General features: G+C 39.0%; 1 protein-coding gene across 4 annotated transcripts in view; it reads right to left on the bottom strand.

Annotated features, from left to right (window-relative positions):
• LOC149922437 (CUGBP Elav-like family member 4) overlaps positions 1–18,456 on the bottom strand; it is a 412,846-nt gene that overhangs the window by 57,361 nt on the left and 337,029 nt on the right. For all 4 annotated transcript variants that reach the window (XM_090163727.1, XM_090163728.1, XM_090163730.1 and 1 more), the window contains exon 3: positions 13,478–13,526. In XM_090163727.1, coding sequence (XP_090019853.1) covers positions 13,478–13,526 — 49 coding nt within the window. The remainder of the gene's footprint in view (positions 1–13,477; positions 13,527–18,456) is intronic.

The raw sequence follows: 18,456 nt of genomic DNA, 5'->3' as shown, positions 1-18,456 counted from the left end.
CCCCGCCAGCTCAGCACAGGGTACACCCACCCCCGCCGCTATTTTTAAAGCGGGTAAATGTAGTCCCTCAAAACTTCTTGACGATATTTCCGACCCCCTAGCCCTCACTCTTTACCCCTCTTTCGGAAAATATCCCTATCATTGATATTGACGCCACCAGTATAAAGTATTTTCCCCGGGTTTCGGCACCACGCGATAGTCACGGGGAATAGGGAATATTGGATGTCCGACCGATCGAGAGGCATGGAAAACCATCCGCATTTTCTAGTTTTAGGGAAGAAGAAGTGTAGAGGAGTCGAACGCTCCGAGCATTCGAATAAGTTAAAGTCCCTCTCTCACTCCGGCATACGGTAGGGTATTATTACATCGCGAACTCGGGGCCCTACATTATAACGTCGACCGACTTTCTGTCAGAAATGTCTGGCGTTCGGTGGCGGGAAAGCGGAATTGAGGGGCGAGTTTCAAATTCAACGTCACATCCGAAGAATAATAAAGAGATAGAACATCGAAAGGCTTCTTATTCTCTTGGCTCGTAGGAAATGCGCTACCAGCCACTGAGCCAGTCTGACAATTTTTATTTCTCTACCGCGCCACAATCTTCTCTTTCGGTTGCATTCTACAACTGGAATTTCGATTGGTAATTTGTTAACTTCTAGCGACTTCCGCCCCGAAAACTCCTAACGGCGAATAGTAATTAAAACCTCATCTTTCAACCAAATAATGACAAAGTACCGTTAACCATAGACGACAAACTCTATTGGGAATAAACAGTTTGAGGAAAAGTTTAATTTTCCCCAATTTAGAATCGCTCTCGCTTTCAGTTTGTTTCCCTCTGATGTATGTGATATTTGGTTTTGAAGTTGATGCAAAAAATTTTGATTTGTTTTTAATGATAGCCCTAGTTCGCGAGTGTCGGAGCTGTGACTATTAAAGAGGTTTACTAGACATTGTTGGCCAACACGTTTTGCAAACTGAGTTGCTCTCAATTCTCAGTGTGAATGGATACAATAATTCCACAACGTGTTCGCCATACTAAACTATCCTAAATTGTTAGTAGCCAACACGTTTTGCAAACTGAGTTACTCAGTGTGAATGGATACAATAATTCCACAACGTGTTGGCCACACTAACTATTTAAACCTAATAATTTTCGAAATTAAATATTTACGATTATTACCGTTAACCTCTACAAGTTTTTATGGAAGGGGAAACCGAAGATCTCGGTGGAAAACCCCTTTAACCAGTGGGGAGAGAACTTGCAAACTCTACACGGAAGGAGTGGTTCCGAATTTTCACCCAGTGCCACAAGCTGGAAACGAACCCGGCTCCTCTTGCTGTGAGGCGTAAGTGCTAACCACTGCGCCACCCCACTTATAATAATGTTTATTTTAAATAACTTTTGTTATGTTGAAGAAAGAGAAGTAATTTAATTTGAAGGCTAACGTGTAAAATCTGTGGAACTTTTTGTGCGGCGTGTGAACAAAAAAGCAACGGGTTTTGCAAAGATAGACAAAAACATTGGCTCATTGAACTGACCATTTTAGTTTGCACCTGTTTCAACCTGTTTGTCTTATTAAAACACCGAAACTCATAGTAAAACCAAAATAAGTAATCTTTTTGGCTTCTCGCGTAAGTAATTTTATTTAACAATTATCTCAGTTTCTGATTTCTAAAATCACCCAACTTTAATCTTAGTAAAAAATAAAATTATTAAGTACATAATTTATATGCAATAAAATTGAATACATTAATAATAAACCGGGACTTGAAATATTATTTTTTATGAAAGTCATATTCATAATAATAATCTATAAATAAAAATTTTTTCTTGGAAATTTTATATATCACGGTTATAAAAAAAAAGTAGAATAAATATAAGAATGACCGTTCATATGAGAATAAAAAAAAAGCTGAGGATGTAAATCTAAAATGTAAATAAAATTATAAGAGGAAATGGACAATGGCACGAAAGTAAGGGTGATACATCTCGGGCTATTTCGTTGGGGTGGACAGCGTGATAAATTCAATAAATAAAAGTTGCTTCTATTTCTCCTCTTATTACCTTATAAAACGTGCTGCTTTATGAAAAAAAAAATCCAGCGAAAGACGGGTTGGGGGCTTATCGTCGTTGTGAATAAAAGAGGCTGGTTTGTGGGGCCGAGTAAAGACAGACGAGACTTAGAAAATATCTACTTTCAACAAGCTAAAAAAGAGAAAAATAATGCCTTGGATATATACATAAAAAAACGAAATATTCAACGCTTTCCAAGAAAAATGTTAAAAAATAAGTCACTTCGCATTAAGCTTATCATTTATTTCGGAGTAGACCAGAATATTGAATATATTAAGATACCGCGGAAAATATTGCGGGAAAATATGTGTTTATTTTGGATGATTCATGGGAAATTTATTCGCGATACGATGACCTACTCAAAAGCCCCCTACCCCTAGTCGTCTGCGTCTGGAAAACCTGTTGCCATGGTATTGAAGAGTCTATTTAATATCTTAAAGACACTACAATATGGTCTTGGTATGGCATACTAATTCTAGACGATTGGCATTGTCATATGCTAGTGTACGCAATATGACAGTAGTGTACCCAAATTTCGGCAGGGGGTCAGAATAGGTAGAATTTCCGAGAGGGTCTAGAAAGGTGTGCACAGTTCCATAAGAGATTTTGACTAGTTTTAAGCATAAGAATTGTAAACGAATGAAATAAGAATTGTAAACGCATGGCGTAAGAATGGTAAACGCATGGCGTAAGAATGGTAAACGCATGGCGTAAGAATGGTAAACGCATGGCGTAATAATGTCATAGGAATGGCGTAAGAATGGCATAGGAATGGTAAACGCATGGCGTAAGAATGGTAAACGCATGGCGTAAGAATGGCATAAGAATGGTAAACGCATGGCAAACGTATATCATTAAAACAGGGAATTACGATTTGGTCCAAGAGATATTATTAACCCTGTAAAACCGTCCAGAAAAACCATCAAAATATAGTTGAAATAAGCTTAAAAAGAGTATAAAATTGGGACCATTAAGTTACGTTTCCAAGCAAAGAAGCCGTCTTTCCACTTCTCCTCGACAAAACTAGTCTCGATTTCATTACGGAGACTGGCTTTTATTAAATGAAAAAGAACAGAAGTTCGCCAAATGATAAAAGAGCCAATAAGTTGTTTATTGAAATATAGCACCGCGGGCCCGAAATGAAATACGCCAAGCACGGAAAAAGGAGAGTGGGTGGAGGTCAACCGGGACGCGCTTTTCTAAAACTCCCTGATCCAAGTATAATTTCATTTTAACTAGACTGTTCTTAACAATAGGACGCCCACGATGGAAAGAGCGGCATTTTCACAAAAGATGCTATAACCGCGCAAACTCGATACACACCCCTTTTGGAAATAAAATAGCAAATTGAATTAGGGAGAGCGTCTCTATATCTCTCTCCTCCGCAACTAGAGGGCGCTGGGCTCATCGACGTATAAAGGTTAAAGGACTTATAGAAAACGAAGGATACGTTTCTCTCGATTGCCACAAGAGGGCGTTCGCGATAGTAAGAAGAATATAATAGGTGAGGAGGGCGCTCTTCCGTGTTATCGTCTTCATCTAACGCGTTATATCGTATACTGTCGGAGCAATGGCGGAATGGAGGGTGGAAGGGTAAAGCTCGCGCCCGCCGCTAGATGGCAGGCATCTCGAAAGACGATAAGAGTATTCTTATTCAGCCGGCGAAATCTTTTCACCCTCCGAGGAGCAAGCTAGCTTCTCTATTTCTCTATCCCATCCTATACCTAGTGTACCGTTCGTACGAAAAGAACCCTACGAAGGGGGAAAGGACCCCTACCCCCCGTTATACTACCACCACCATCACCACCACCACTATCGAAGCGTAAAAATCTCTCTTCAATCCGTTTCTAGTTTCTACCAAGATTAGGCGCCACCGTCCTTTCTAGAACATGAGCTGGAGATGTTCGCACACGAAACTGACAGATCAGGCGAGGTAAATTTGCATAATTAATACTAAGAAATATAAAGTTATTTAAATACAGGGTGTCTCAAAAGGTTATGCAAAAATTTTAAGGAGTTGTAAGGGGTGAGTTGAGAAGTATGCTCTTTTTTCCCCCATTTTCCTACGATGAGTTAAAAGGGCGCCAGAGAGCTTCAAAGTGTGGCCTACTAGCCCCTGGAAGTAGGCTGCAACAGGCGCAAAACCAAGCAGCAGGGAAACGCGAACATTAAGGTTTGGGTTCGTGTGATAGGTACAAACAGATTTTGTAAAAAAATCGAGGTAACTAGCGTAAAAAAAGTAAACTTTAACAGTATTTAAAGTCCTTGCTACTTGGTTTTGAGCTTGTTGCAGCCTACTTCCAGGGGCTAGTAGGGCCACACTTTGAAAATTTCTGGCGCTCTTTTAAAACAGAAAAACGTCTCCACTCACGCCCTACAACTTCTTACAATTTTTGCATTACCTTTTGAAACACCCTGTATATAAAAATACGGTATCAAACTATTCGATTAAAATGTAATTTTAAAACTAGATGTCGCTTCAAACCTAAGATTAGAAATAAAAAAAAGTCATCGTGATAAAAAGTAAATCAAGTCGAGGCTAGAGCTGCCGCCAGGCACGGCGACAGAGCTCCCTTTTCATAAGCGCTATATAACAATAATAAAAAATCTGGTAAATGCGAACTATACGGTGGTCTTTTCACTCGAGATTGGGGCATTAAATGACCGGTCTAACCTATCTTTAGAGGCGCTGAGAATAGCGGGTCCCGGTCAGCCGGTCGTACCGGCCAATCGTTCCTATCCGGAGTCGGTCGTTTGCACGCTTACGCCATCTAGTTTAGAGGATTTCCACGGCCGCCCCTAAAACTGGCCCGAAAAAAGGGCAAGTCGCCGATATAACTGGAGGAAAGATGAAAAGAACGGGAAGAGACGGAGCCTATCTGTACTATTCGTTACAACGGGCTCCGTAAAAAGTGCACCCTGAGGTAACTTTAGCCGATGGGCGTAGTGTGAAAAAAAAAAATGAGACTAGCAGGCGAAAAGGGGCTTTTTAAAAAAGCGGGGACCGATTTCTTTTATTTCCTCTCTATTTCCATTTGGCGGCAAAAAAAGAGAGGGCACGGAGGAGAAGAAGCTGCGGAGCATCCAGGGATGCTGGACGGAGAAGATGGAGAGCGCGAAGGAGATCCTGTTTCAATCTCATCGGATTGTTTCGGTCGACAAGAAAGAGGGGCCAGCGGAAGAGAAAGAGCTTCGAACTAGAATATTGTTCTCCCGGGAAAATTAATCACAAGGTTGATGTTAAAAAGGGGGATTTGGGGGATACAAAACCCAACCGGGTCTCAGCTGATAGTTGAACCCGAGGCGGCTGGTATACCGTCTTCCTTAACCCCCCCCCCGTTAACGGGGCATCGGTGAGTGCCGAGAGATTTAAAAGGCTAGTTTTCAACGGGAAAATGTATAGTTCAAAAGACGTATGGGAAGCTTTTCCTAATTAAAACCCAATTCAATTAAAAACTCCCCGCCTAATTTATCCAAAAAGCTTATTAAGCCATTTTTTTCAAACTTAACGTCTTTCTTTGCCACGCACGCGATCGCGTTTATATAAATTTATAGACTTTTTCTTGGTTGTAAAGTTTTTTGCCTCGGGAGAATTTTCATTAATTAGAAATTTTTGACGCAAAAAAATGTGTTTAAATTCTAAACTTACTTCCCACTTTTTAAGAATACAAAATAACTCCGTTTGCATTTTTCCCTTTTTAACAGTCTAGACAATTGCATCTTTTTCAACTTATTAACTTCCCTAAAAATATAAAGCCCTTACTTGTCCGGGGTGTACATTACCCAAGTGGGGTTATTTTTTTTGTGAGGAGCGAAACTAATTTTTGCCAAGTTGTCGAAATTTTGAATGTTAACTAGAATTAATTTCTAAGTCAACATTTTCTTTAGCCACAACACTGTTATTTTGCCAACTCTGCTTGGGAAAGTTTCATCCCTAAGTACTAAGTGTAGAATACGTATGTAGTGTTTGTATAATTTTATAATTATATTTAATAGATGTATTAAGAGATGGCACTAGTGTCTTTACAATCATCATTCATCAACGACAATACGCAGTCTTAGTTCCAAAATTAGGTATATCAATAAGCAAATTTGGGCAAATTAATTATAGTTAGATAAGAAATGTAACCATTTGTAAAAAGCTCTAATAAATAATGTAGAGTTGTAAGTTGGAAAATTTTCCGTATTTTTCCGGAAAAAAAATTAAAAGTTTTCATTCCATGATTATTATTATTATTTATTATTATTTTTTTGTGCCAAGAAATTAAAGATAAAAAGTTAAAAAGTAACTTATTCGAAATAATTACTGATTAATTCTAGCGAAAATACTACGTATTTTAAGAACAAACCCACACGCGCAAAAAGCGCTTTTTTAGACTACTAAACGACACCAAAAATTCTAGAAACGGCTGTCAGTAAATATGCAACAAGCGGAAGATAAGGAACTGCCTTACTTACGCGAAATCTAATTATAATCTTATGTTGGCACGTAATGCGCGTTCTCATTACGCGTCTTAATCTCTCTATCGCTGTCGTACGCCTAACGAAATTAATTTCGAAATATGTAATAGGGACGGAAGTTAGTCTAAAAATGAAATTATGGATCTAAACGCTGAGGGTTAAAAATAACATTATCCGCGTATAGTCGTATTTAGCCCGTAATGCGCAACGCATTTCCGGTAGTAATGACGGTCGGGGGAGATGTTTTAATCAACGTGCAGACAGACAGACAGACAGACAGACAGACAAACGCCGTAAGAAGAAGCTTCTTCAAAAAGCTTCAGCGACTGGGATGAACCATTAGCGTCGGCCGAGATCTTTCTCCTGGCTCGAGCAGTTAATTCTAATCTATTCCTGCTCTGATAGAACGCCAGGGAATAATTACTGACAGAAAAAAGTGCTCTAAACGGTATTAGCGAGCCTAATGCGCATTAACCGGTTTTATTTTTAACGATTATGATTAACTCGCGGAAAGCTTCTGTAGAAGCGTTTTAGAACGCGCTACTTCATTCTAGTGCCACCCTAACTTTCAAATCGCTCGGACCCTGATATAACCACCGGTTACGCCATCTATCCGCGAATGAAGGAACTAAAACAAGATGTCACGGATAATTAAGTACACACAATCCCCCCCGATGTATTCACTATATTTTAAATATTAAATTAAAATTTTAACAAATTTCCAATCATCTTGTATATTAACTTAAAAACCCTTGAGGAATTCTATCGGAAAATAATTTTTCGAGGTACCTTGTTTTGGAAAAAAAGGTAGCGAAATTCGAACACGTTCATTTAAATATTTTTTTGGACAAAACCGAAGTTTTAGCGTTACATGGTTTTGGAAATAAGGTAGCGAAACTCGAACGAGTATCAATTGGAACGAAATTCAAATATGAATTGGCCAGAAATCTCACTTAAAATTAAAATTTTCTAATGCAACCGAAAACGTAGTTCAGAAATGCTCAGTACTAACTAAAAATATAATATTTAACCAAGTCACTCTTAATTAAAAAAAGCATGTAGATTTTGAAGGCAAAATCGCGAAAAACCACAAAGATATAAAAATGATAAACGTTTGGACTCCGGTTCCAAAAATTTATAACGGGCTACCGAGGGCAAGCCATATGCTTTCGATGACATATCACAGACCCTTCTAGACCTAATTGTTGAAGAGTTATGTGGAATACGGCAGCGGCAGCATCGGCTACACTGTACGTGAGCCGAATACACACAATTTCATTAGGGATTGTGTGAAAAAATACATGATTGGAGCAATACCTAAAGCCATAAGTAACCAAATAAACATAAGTGTGACACTTCATATTCTCATAACGCAATTTGTTTTTCAAATAATAGTATTTTTCGGCAATGTTCGGATAAAACCATAACGTCGCTACTACTACTAGACGGACGAAATATGGTTTAGTGAAAATTGAAACTCTTTTAAGAAAAATAATGCTTACTTTGCCAAAATTACGATGAATTTGCGCCTATTTATAGCCATCAAACTAATCTGTCAATAATTCCTAAGCTTCAATGTCATATTTATATTTAATAAGTTACTTACTGCTAAACCCATTTGAATCAACAAAATGCCCTCACTACTTTACGTAGGGAGAAACTCGTAGGCGTGTAGGCGTGGCTTTACCCTATACGTTCTTCCTACGCGTTTTCTAGAGTGGGCTTAATCTGCTTAATACCAAAATTTCAAGTCCATAAACATTATTAAGTCCAATAAATAAACACAAAACATATTAAAAAACAAATATAGGAGGTTAGGATTTAGTATTCGTTTGCGTTGAATAATTTGCCAACTTTTTCGTCAACTTACGGTCTGCATGTTCTGTTTGCGTTTCCTACTAGCCAAAGTGTACATTTTTTGCTCTCTCTCTTCAAGGCTTTTTAGGCGATGCGATGGTAGAAAAATACACGCGAGAACGAAAACGGAATTTCAACAAACTGGGCAATTTAAGAACGTAAATTTTCAGACAAATTCTTCTTCCATTGGCCTCCCTTTTATCTTTGAGTCAATAAAAATCAAAAATTCAAAAACTACCTTTAAATCAACTCCACCGTCTTGGAACTTAGAGGTTTACTCAACACTGCAGCGCCGCTCGGCGGAAATATTTCTTAAAATCTCAGGCGGGTAGAAATAATGGAAATTCGATCTAAAACTTAGTTTACGGCCTTAATAAAAGTTTTATAACGTTTCGCCACTTGTTAATAAAAGAATGCCTAGTAGAGAAGTTCTCTTCCATTTATTCGCGTGGTTCCCGCCAATATTTAGATAACGTCTAGGCCTTGGCAACCAGCTTGGCGAGAATTTATTACTAAAAGAAACCAAGGAAACGATGACTCTGCGCTTATATTTTAAAACGTCGGAGTTCGAAAAGTTACGGGAGCTTTAGGGATAAATTTGAAAGGAATTATATTTAACGAAAATATTTATCCGTCTAACCATCCAGAAATAATCACACTATAACGTTCAATTTACGATATAAATAAAATTAAGTTATTTTGACGCAACTGAGTTCGAAAGTTAAAGGTAGTGGAAATTTTTAAAGCGATTATATTAAACCAAAATATTTATCAATCCAACCAACCAGAAATAGGAACGCTATAACTTTCTATTTAAGAAATAGGAAAAATTAAGTTATTTGGACGCAATTGAATGCGAAAGTTCTAAACTCAAAAGGTAATGGACAATTTAAAAGGAATTTTATTAAACGAAAATATTTATAAGTTCAACCAACCAGAAATAACCAAGCTATTAAGTTCGATTTACGAAATAAATAAAATTAAGTTATATTGACGTAACTGAATGCGAAAGTTCAAAACTCAAAGGTAGCGAAAAATTTAATAGGAATTATACTAAACGAAAATGTTTAAAAATCCGACCAGTCAAAAATAACCACGCTATAACGTTATATTTAAGAAAAAGGAACAACGTTATCTGGCCACAATTGAGCCCGAAATTCCAAAACAAAAAGTGAGCCAGCCAGCCGGCAACTACCGCTCCATTATTTACTGTTAAAACAAACAAAAAAACGTGGGAAGAAGATTATTTGTCTGGCCGCTGAAAAGTTGATAAGCAATTCCCAAACGATTCTAATTAAAACAAAGGGCCCCTTTTCGGTCCTTCGGTGTATTCCGTAAGTTACAATGACACATTTATCGCGAAAATATAATTACAACTTGTACCTAGCTCGGTCGAAGTGTGGAAAATAAACGAATTATCGAGAGACATAAATTAACTACGCAGAGCGCAGACCCTAATCATTCAAAATAGCACTGGTTGCGGTGGAAATCGCGAAAACCGGAATGGGAGAAAAACCCAATGCGTATGACACGGAAGACAAATTATTCGATTACAGAGGTGGCGCTGCTGGTTGCGGGGTGATTAGGACAACGGGAGAAAAGGGCGCCAACACCATCTAGCGTTGAAAGCACGCAACTACACCTACGATATTCACCGTAATAAAGAGATATTCGTAGATAGGCGTTTCTTTCACCTTCCTCTCATCATCATTCCAACCAAACAACAAATATCTTTACTCTTCCAGCTTTCGATAGCGCAGTAAGTTAAGCCTAGGCTCGTTTCTACTTCGGCATCACGCGATCCTATCGTTGACGAGCGTATCGGGGTGTAAGCGCCATCTAGCATCCGAAATGAAACGCACGCCTTATTATCGCCGAGACTGGGCGCCATTAATAAAAGAGGCCAAGGCCCATCGGCCGTCGCGACAGACGTTTTACAACGCTGCCACCGACGCGAAAGAGAGAATGTATACCAGACTTCATTGTGTTATACCCGTACTTAGAACGATTAATTTAAACTAACGAACGGAAAAGTGATTAGTTCTTCCAATTAATTATTTCAAAGAATAAAATGGTAATTTGCCTAGCACCAAGATACGTAAAGGACAATCAACTTAATCGAGAATTGAAAAGAGTAAAAATAAAAGACTACAAAAACGACACTAGATGGCGGAATTTTAGCCGTCAAAATTCGGGATTTAAAGTTTAATTTTAAAATTTAGACAAAACATCCCATTTTGTATCGACGAAATCGCTTTAATTTACAATAAGGTTTCAAAAAGATAATATCCAGTATCTTCGCTAAATAAACTTCAGTCGCAATAAAATTTGTTTGTTCTGGAACGTCGAGGGGGATATAGGGGCGACGGACGATACGAGATGGCGCCCGCGAAGCTAGAACGATCGAATAAAAAAGCGACTTCAACCACTCGTTTTCTTTCAACGCGTATTTTTTCTGAAGTATAAAACTGACATTTAAAAAAAAAGGGTTCGAGATTGCTTTCGGGGGCTAGCGGCGAGGGCGCTGGGGTCGTTTAAAAAAGGTTTTCCGCGTCCTCTAGCGTTGAATAAATTAAACTATAGCCGATAAGAGGGTAGCGGCGTAAAGTTTCGAACAGTTCGGTATATTTTGAAGTGGAATAATTACGAGGTGTCGAAAGGGAGCTAGGTAACGATATTTTCAAAGTTAGATTGGAGTCCGCTTTCCTAATAGGTAGGCGCGGCTCCGGTACTACTAGACTGTCCGCTGGTACGTCGCTAAGCCTCGGCGACGCGAAAACATTCTTTCTCCGGTTCCCCGCTCTTATCGCGCCGTTCCGCGGGGGAATAAATTAAAAGGATTCCAATTCAAAATCAGCAGCTCCCTCTATATGACGCTTTTGTTAGGACTTTTCTATTCTACGAGCTCCCCCTACAGGAATAGTAGCGCGGTCATTAAAATGTAACAAGCGCCACCCTCTCTCGGTTTAATATACAGAGCGTAGCCTCTCCCTATCTTTCCCTCGGATACTTCGGCGTCGTGTTCGAAACCAATAACGGCCAAAAAGAGAGAGACAGGTTCCGAGAGCCATCTAGCGTCGGCTTTCCCCCATCCCCGTCCTGTCCCTAACATATGGCGGAAAATGTCAATATGAGAAAGGAGAACGCGTTGAAATATGCGAAAAATCGTGTCGTTCGCCCTGTTTCAATGGCAGTCTCTCGACGATACGGTCTATCTGGGGATTTACACGTAGCCCTCTGAATCAGTGTGGACTTGGAAGAATTACTAGTTAGTCATACGATGTTTTTTAACGAATCAGGCTTTAGAGATAAAAAAATCTCAAAAACAATTGCTGCGAAGCCGTAAAGTAAAAAAAAAAAACCTCGTGTGGCAATAACACGTGATCAAAAGCTAATGAATCAAAGTTATTGAAATCTGGAAATTAAAAGATCGAAGCCAGGCCTCAGTATTTTTTACAATTTATAAACGGCTAATTCAAAGAAAATGCTTCCTAGCCTCCGATCCGAAATATATACTAGCTTTAGTTTATTTACAATTGACGTGACGTATTAGGCATATCATTTTAATGATTATTAGAACATCCACAAATGATTAAATCATGAAAAAGTAGGGCTAAAATCAAGTCAAGTGGTATTTTATCCCAGTTCAATTTCTTGTTAAGAGAAACTGATCGTATAAGTAACTGGGCTCTAATTGGTAGTGACACCAATGACGTTTAGACAAACTGGACTCTAATTGGTAGAGACACCAATGAAGTTTGAGAAACTGGGCTCTAATTGGTAGAGACACCAATGACGTTTGAGAAACTGATCGTGAAACTGAGCTCGAATTGGTAGTGACACCAATGAGGTTTAGAAAAACTGATTGCGAAACTGGGCTCTAATTGGTAGTGACACCAATGACGTTTAGAGAAACTGGACTCTAATTGGTAGTGGCAACAATGTGGTTTAAGAGAACCTGATTGTGAAACTGGTTTTTAAATGATAGTGACATGAATGAGAATTAGAGAACTGATCGTGAAACTGGGCTCTAAGCCATAGTGACAATAATGAGCTTTAGATAAACTCAGAGTGAAACTAGCCTCTAAAGGAATGACACGACTGAGAAACTGGGTTCTTACCGATAGTGACTGACACCAATTAGATTTAGGGAAACTAATTCGGTAACTGGTCTCAAAACGATAGTGACACCAGTGATAATTAAAGAAACTGATCTCTAAGCCATAGTGGTGACACGATTGAGATTTAAAGAAACTCAGAGTGAACTCGGCTCTAAGTGATATTGTGATCTGGCTTCGGGAAAAAAAAAACCTCACAAAAAATAACCCAAATAATAAAGATTCTAAAAAGCAAACGGCGCAGGCAGCCAATTAGGAGCCCTGAAGAAAATGTCTTCGGGGAGATGAACGGAGGCTTATACAGATGGAGGTATTAATAATTAGTGATGTTTCTCAAATACGTTTGGGGGACAGGATAATTGAGTTTGCGAACCGAGTGACCTCCTAATCGCGGCATTCAATAATTTAACATGACGGTTTTCGGGGAAGAGAACACGTACATATATCTAGCTTAATAATAGATAGGACCGAAGCGAGGGATTTAGAGGAAAAAGGGAGCTTCTCCTACACACAAGCGATACGGGATTCGCTTTTTTTTGGAGCCAAATTCTATTTATGGATGGACGGACGTAGGGACCCGTGGGATGGCGCTAAAGAGGGAACAGAACATCGCGGGTGTCTGTCTTCAAAGAGAGAACGGAAGATTGAAACTGAGAGCCTCAACAAGGGCACGGCAACACCGCCCACGCGATTTTCGTTCCCGATGAAAGATAAAACGCTTTCTGTACCCGCTGATGGTGATTTATATCGAATAGCGCCCTCTCTAGGCCTATCTCGCGACTAACTAATAAATGAAGTTAAGCCTCGCCTCTTTGAGGCCGGATTCGTGGCGCAACATGGACGCGCGTTGTTGCTTCGCGCGAAGCCGCTAAATATTTTGTTTGAACTTTTACTTGTGTTTGCCTATTTGAACGACGACTTTAGCGACGCGGTTTGCCGAAATAATAAAGTAAGATAAACATTTACATACCTCCTCTGTTTTCACTATCGGCTGGCTTTACTTGAATTGGACGGTTCATCTAGACAAGACGAAAAGAAATAATAATGTTATTAGAATACGCTTGAGATAATAAACAGTTGGCAAATTTACTGTCCGCTCATCGTTTCAACAAAAGTCTCAATTTTGTGTACTTTAATTTTATAGAGTTTATTTTGACTATCTATAAATCTGAGGAACAATATCTTAAATTACGAGTCGGGGCAAAGAAATATACATTTTTCATAAGCAAAATATTTCTAGAAAAACATTTTGAAGAAATTTTAAGCCTAACGATTCTTAAGTGCTTAAAGCAAGTGGAGGTTCCTGACTAGTTGCATTCGCTCGCACTAGATGTCGTTAGCGTATTCATCAAAACAAGTTGAGTAAGCATCAAAATCTACCATAAAAGGTGTGTTGATTGTCTTTTCGGAATCACGTGAATATTAACTTATTAAACACGTGGTTTCGGGAAGCCAATAGATGGCAGACAACACGCCTTTCGCATTAAGTCCCTGGAAGGTGCTGCCACCTAGAAGCGCTTTTAGAAGCATTTTTGTAAATATTTTTTGATATAGCCGCCACTTGCTTTAATAAACAAAATAAAGATTCGTTTGATATCCGAGACTGCCGAATTACAAAACATACGTCCGCAAAGCAAAATGATAATATAAATTCGAACTTGTTGTAAAAGGGAAGAAAATACGTAAAAAAATCCGTATATTCCTCCTTTGTTAAGAATTCAATCTATTTTACAAGGATGGTATTATCAAGTTGGACCAAAAAAAAAATTGAAGCCTAGATTTATATAATACACACCCCGGTCCTAATAGATAGATTTCTAGAAGAGGATTTTTCTCAATCTTCTCTAAGTGGAGGAGAAAAATGGTACGGTTAGCCGGGGGGCCCATCAACGAAAAAAGTTCCCCGCGCACATACACACACACTTGTCGAAACTTGGTTTTCACTCTCTTCGGAAAGAATTCAAAGCCAAACGAGAGAAGCGAGTTCCCCATTTCGAAAAGCTTTAAAACGATTGAGATTTTTTCCTCCGCTTCGAGAAAAAGAGACCCGAGCGTGGGTCGAAAACCCGATCATCACCCGATAGTTCACCAACGAATCAGAACCGATCTGGCCATCCTTCGGCGGGAATACCCGGTTGTGGAGTTCACCGTATTCCCTTAAGATCTCCGGAGAGACGGACGGAGCTTTAGTTCATCGTCTATTTTCGTTTTCCGACGTGGCCAGAATTCCCCTTTTATTGACAGAACGGTCGAGCGCGTACTGGAAGGGCCTCTAAAAAGCCCAGTGCGGATTTGAGTGACCGCAAATGACCGCTCGGCCCTCGCTTGACGAATCGCGCCAGGCTCGTTTAAGAAAATTAAAAGGGAGGATGCAAAGTGAAAGAAGGAACCAGGACGCGCAAAAGACTCGCACTTTGGCTTATTAAAAGAAGCTCGAATAGCCCCCCCCCCCTTCTACTTTCATTCCAGTCTCGTAGGACGGCTCAGTTTGCCCCGTAAAAGACACCGTCCTCATTTTTACGATATTTCTACATCGTCGCGCGAAATGCCGTTCATACCCAACTAGCCCATTAACTTAACAGAGTTCTTATATGACGTCGTCGAAAAAAAATACTCGTATAAATGTAAAGTCTCATTAAATTTCGCTTTTAACGAACTCACTAAGTAATTAAAAATCACTTTCTTCAAAGTTTATAATAACTTATTTTTCGAAAGGGAAATTTTCTACAGAAAATTTATATACGATATACTTAACTTTTTACTTTGGTAATTTTCTAACTTTGTCAAGCGATAGTTTTAATTTTAATCGCAAGATGGCGCTGTCAAGGAGAGAGGCGTCCTAATTTCAAAATTTTGTACAACTATACTTCATTTAGCTGGGAAGGAGACTATGATATCGGGTTTGTTAATTTTTTTTTTATAAAATACGCGAATAAGTAGAAAAGTCCATGATGAAAAAGGATAAAAAAAGCTAAGCCCTAAACAAGTTTGAAGAAATTAAAAAAACTTACAAATAGCTCGATCAAACATAAAGACGCGAATCACGGAACAAATAGCAAAATGAAATTCATGGGTGTTTCTTTTAAACTTAAAAATGTTTTTGATACGGCAAATATTCTTACATTTAAAAGCTTAAGTTCAAATTTTCATCGCAAGATGGCGCTGCCAAAGAGGGAGTAGCCGTAATTTCAAAATGATGTACATTTATACTTAATTTGGGTTTTTGGAATGATATTTAGGGTTTGATTACTTTGAATTTCGCGCTCCGATTCGGTTTGCATTTAATATTCATGATATATCATTCGGGAGCTATTTGTCAAAACAATAGTTTAAGTAACGCGTATCGCGACAAATATCTATCATAATGGTCGCCGAAATAGGCGGACCTCGGAAGAACTGCGAAACCTACAATCAAATTCGAATTAGTAACACTCGCTCTAACGGCGTCGAGATATATTTGGGAAAGACCGAATTTCGCGTCGAACAGCCATCAAATTATACTTCGAAATAAGGCGGCCTACACTGACACGGAGAAATCTATATTTGGATAAATTAGCATCCGCGCGGGGGGGGGTAGATGGCGCTGGAAGCTGGACGGATGAAAAAGCGCCCCAACGACGTCACTGTTTTAACATAAAATCGACTTCATAGGCGTCGAAGGCGGGCCATTGTTATTCGAGACAGCAGCCGGAGTGTTTTGATAAGGGGCCACATCGATATCGGGCCCGACCCGCCGCGGTCATTCGCCCCTCCCACTAGGGCCTCTGCCTTACGTAAACAGGGCCATTTCTGTTTATAAGGCTCGGAGATTCGGCCAAGAAAATGGATTCCTTTCGAGGCGCGCGTGGAAGTTTGGAGAAAAGGGGCAATAAAGAACGCGATACAGACATCGCCCGCGCCATGGTTAAGGTAACGCGGTTACACGCAGCGCGGACTTTAATCCGAGTTTTCGGGGGTAGAGGGTGCTGCTTGTTGGAATCAGGAGCGGTGGAGCTGGAAGGAGCGGGAAACGGTGTCGCGGACCAGCTGTTACAGACTCAGGTAATTGATTCGCCCGAGCGGGATGAGGACAGGAGCCATTCCAAACGGGAACGGAAGTCTGCAAACGCGACGTCCCAAAGATGCGTCTCTCTCCATCTTGTATAAACTCCGCGTGGCGTCATCCTCCGAATTCGGTTAGCGATAAATTTTCCGCTCACCCCACTCTCTCTCTTTCCTCTAGATAAACACAACTAGTTGGTAATTCTTCGGGACTAAATTATATATACAAAAGCCGACGTCCTATCCGCTTTTACGAAAACAGTACCGCGGGCTACAACTTTGAAATTTAAGTCCACACGTTGAAAGACACCCCCTCCCCAAAAAATTGTTTAGGTTGACAGTTTAACTCTTTCGCTCCTTTACCGCCGTAGAAGCTTTACAATATACCGAATTTAATTCTTCTTCGTCCCGATTTTAATTATGCAAAACCGTAATAGCTTTATCATAAAATTTCAAAACGAAATCTACAATGACAGTCAGAAGAGAAATTGAAAGAACTGCAGCCCCAAAGTTTAATCAAGGACATAAATTAAAAAGTATATATATATAGGCGAACTCCATCTCCCTCTAAACAATAAGGCCCGGATTTTAACGCTCAATTTTAAAAGCTATTTATCTTCATTAATCATTTTCTTCTTTTCAGCCTGCCACTGCTAAAAAAATCCGAAGGGTGGCGTGCTAGAGTTATCGGAAGAAAAGGTAAAAGTTTTTGAAAAGCCGAGAGTCGACGGCTTTTCCAAATTCGCGGATACGTTTCGACGCGGGAAAGGAATATCGCTAAGCCTTGGCTATTCAAAATTATACGTTCAAATTTCCCCATTTTATACCCGAAGAGAGAAACACCCCTGTTTACCCTAAAATATCGAACCATCTCATCTGCCAACCTCTTTTATTCAGGGGTATCTACGTGCCAGAAAAATGGATTTCTAAAAAAATTATTCCTTTACCCATACTATTTTCTACCGTACCCAGACCGACATAAATTAAATCTAAATTTTCGGTATTTTTTACGCGTGTTACCAGAGTGAAAAATCTCGACTAATATCAATATTGAAAAAAAGAACAGAACCAAAAAAATAAAATAAAAAATGAAACGGGTTTTATAAAAAAAAAAACTACAACAAGGATAAAATAATTTTACTTATGAATTATTCGAACCAGCCAACCAATAGGTATCATTACGTAACTTTTACAAACATTCTAACGAAAAACGTGATATTAATAAAACATACGGTTTGATAATATACGCTATAAAATGACAAAAACGCTAATATAAGATGTTTATAGCTTACGTCGAAACTTAATAAGCTCACGCGATACTAAATAAATCGAGAACGCCGTGGAATTAGAGTAAAAAAGCCTTCCTAAACTGAAGCTAGATCAAAGAGAATTCTAGGGAAAAAACCTACACTCTAAAAGAGTTTTTGATATAAAACTATCTCCTCGTTTGGAGTGTACATAAACCCTAATGAAAAAGAACCCCCTGAAGATACGAGTAGCGGCACAAAGGGAAACTGCTCTTTGAAGTACGGCCACGCAGAAAATACAGAACTAGGCCTTTGAGAACGAATTTGAAGGACTCGAGGAATTTTGAGAGTCGTACGTTTTTTTTACCTTACTTACTTCAATAGAACTGAAGCTAAGCCAATAAAAATTAAAAGAGCGTGTTCTAAAATAGGGAGTATTTTAAATTATTCGCTAAAATAGTCCAAGCCCCAAAGCACATTTTAAAATCATTATTATATTTAAAATTTAGAAAATTGTCAGTAAAATAAGATAACGTAAAATGATTATGTGGAAATTGCACGCCATCCAGCCCACTGGATTCTCATTATTACTTTTTAATAACCGGGAAAAAAAATGTTAAAACTGCTCAAACATGTTGGCAAGACTAAATTATCCAAAATA

This window comes from Leiobunum rupestre, chromosome 11 (genome assembly GCF_980474605.1).
Source record: "Leiobunum rupestre chromosome 11, qqLeiRupe1.1.hap1, whole genome shotgun sequence".
NCBI classification, from domain to species: domain Eukaryota; kingdom Metazoa; phylum Arthropoda; class Arachnida; order Opiliones; family Sclerosomatidae; genus Leiobunum; species Leiobunum rupestre.
The sequence above is the reverse complement of the archived record's forward strand: the minus strand, read 5'-3'. Positions and strand labels throughout refer to the sequence as shown.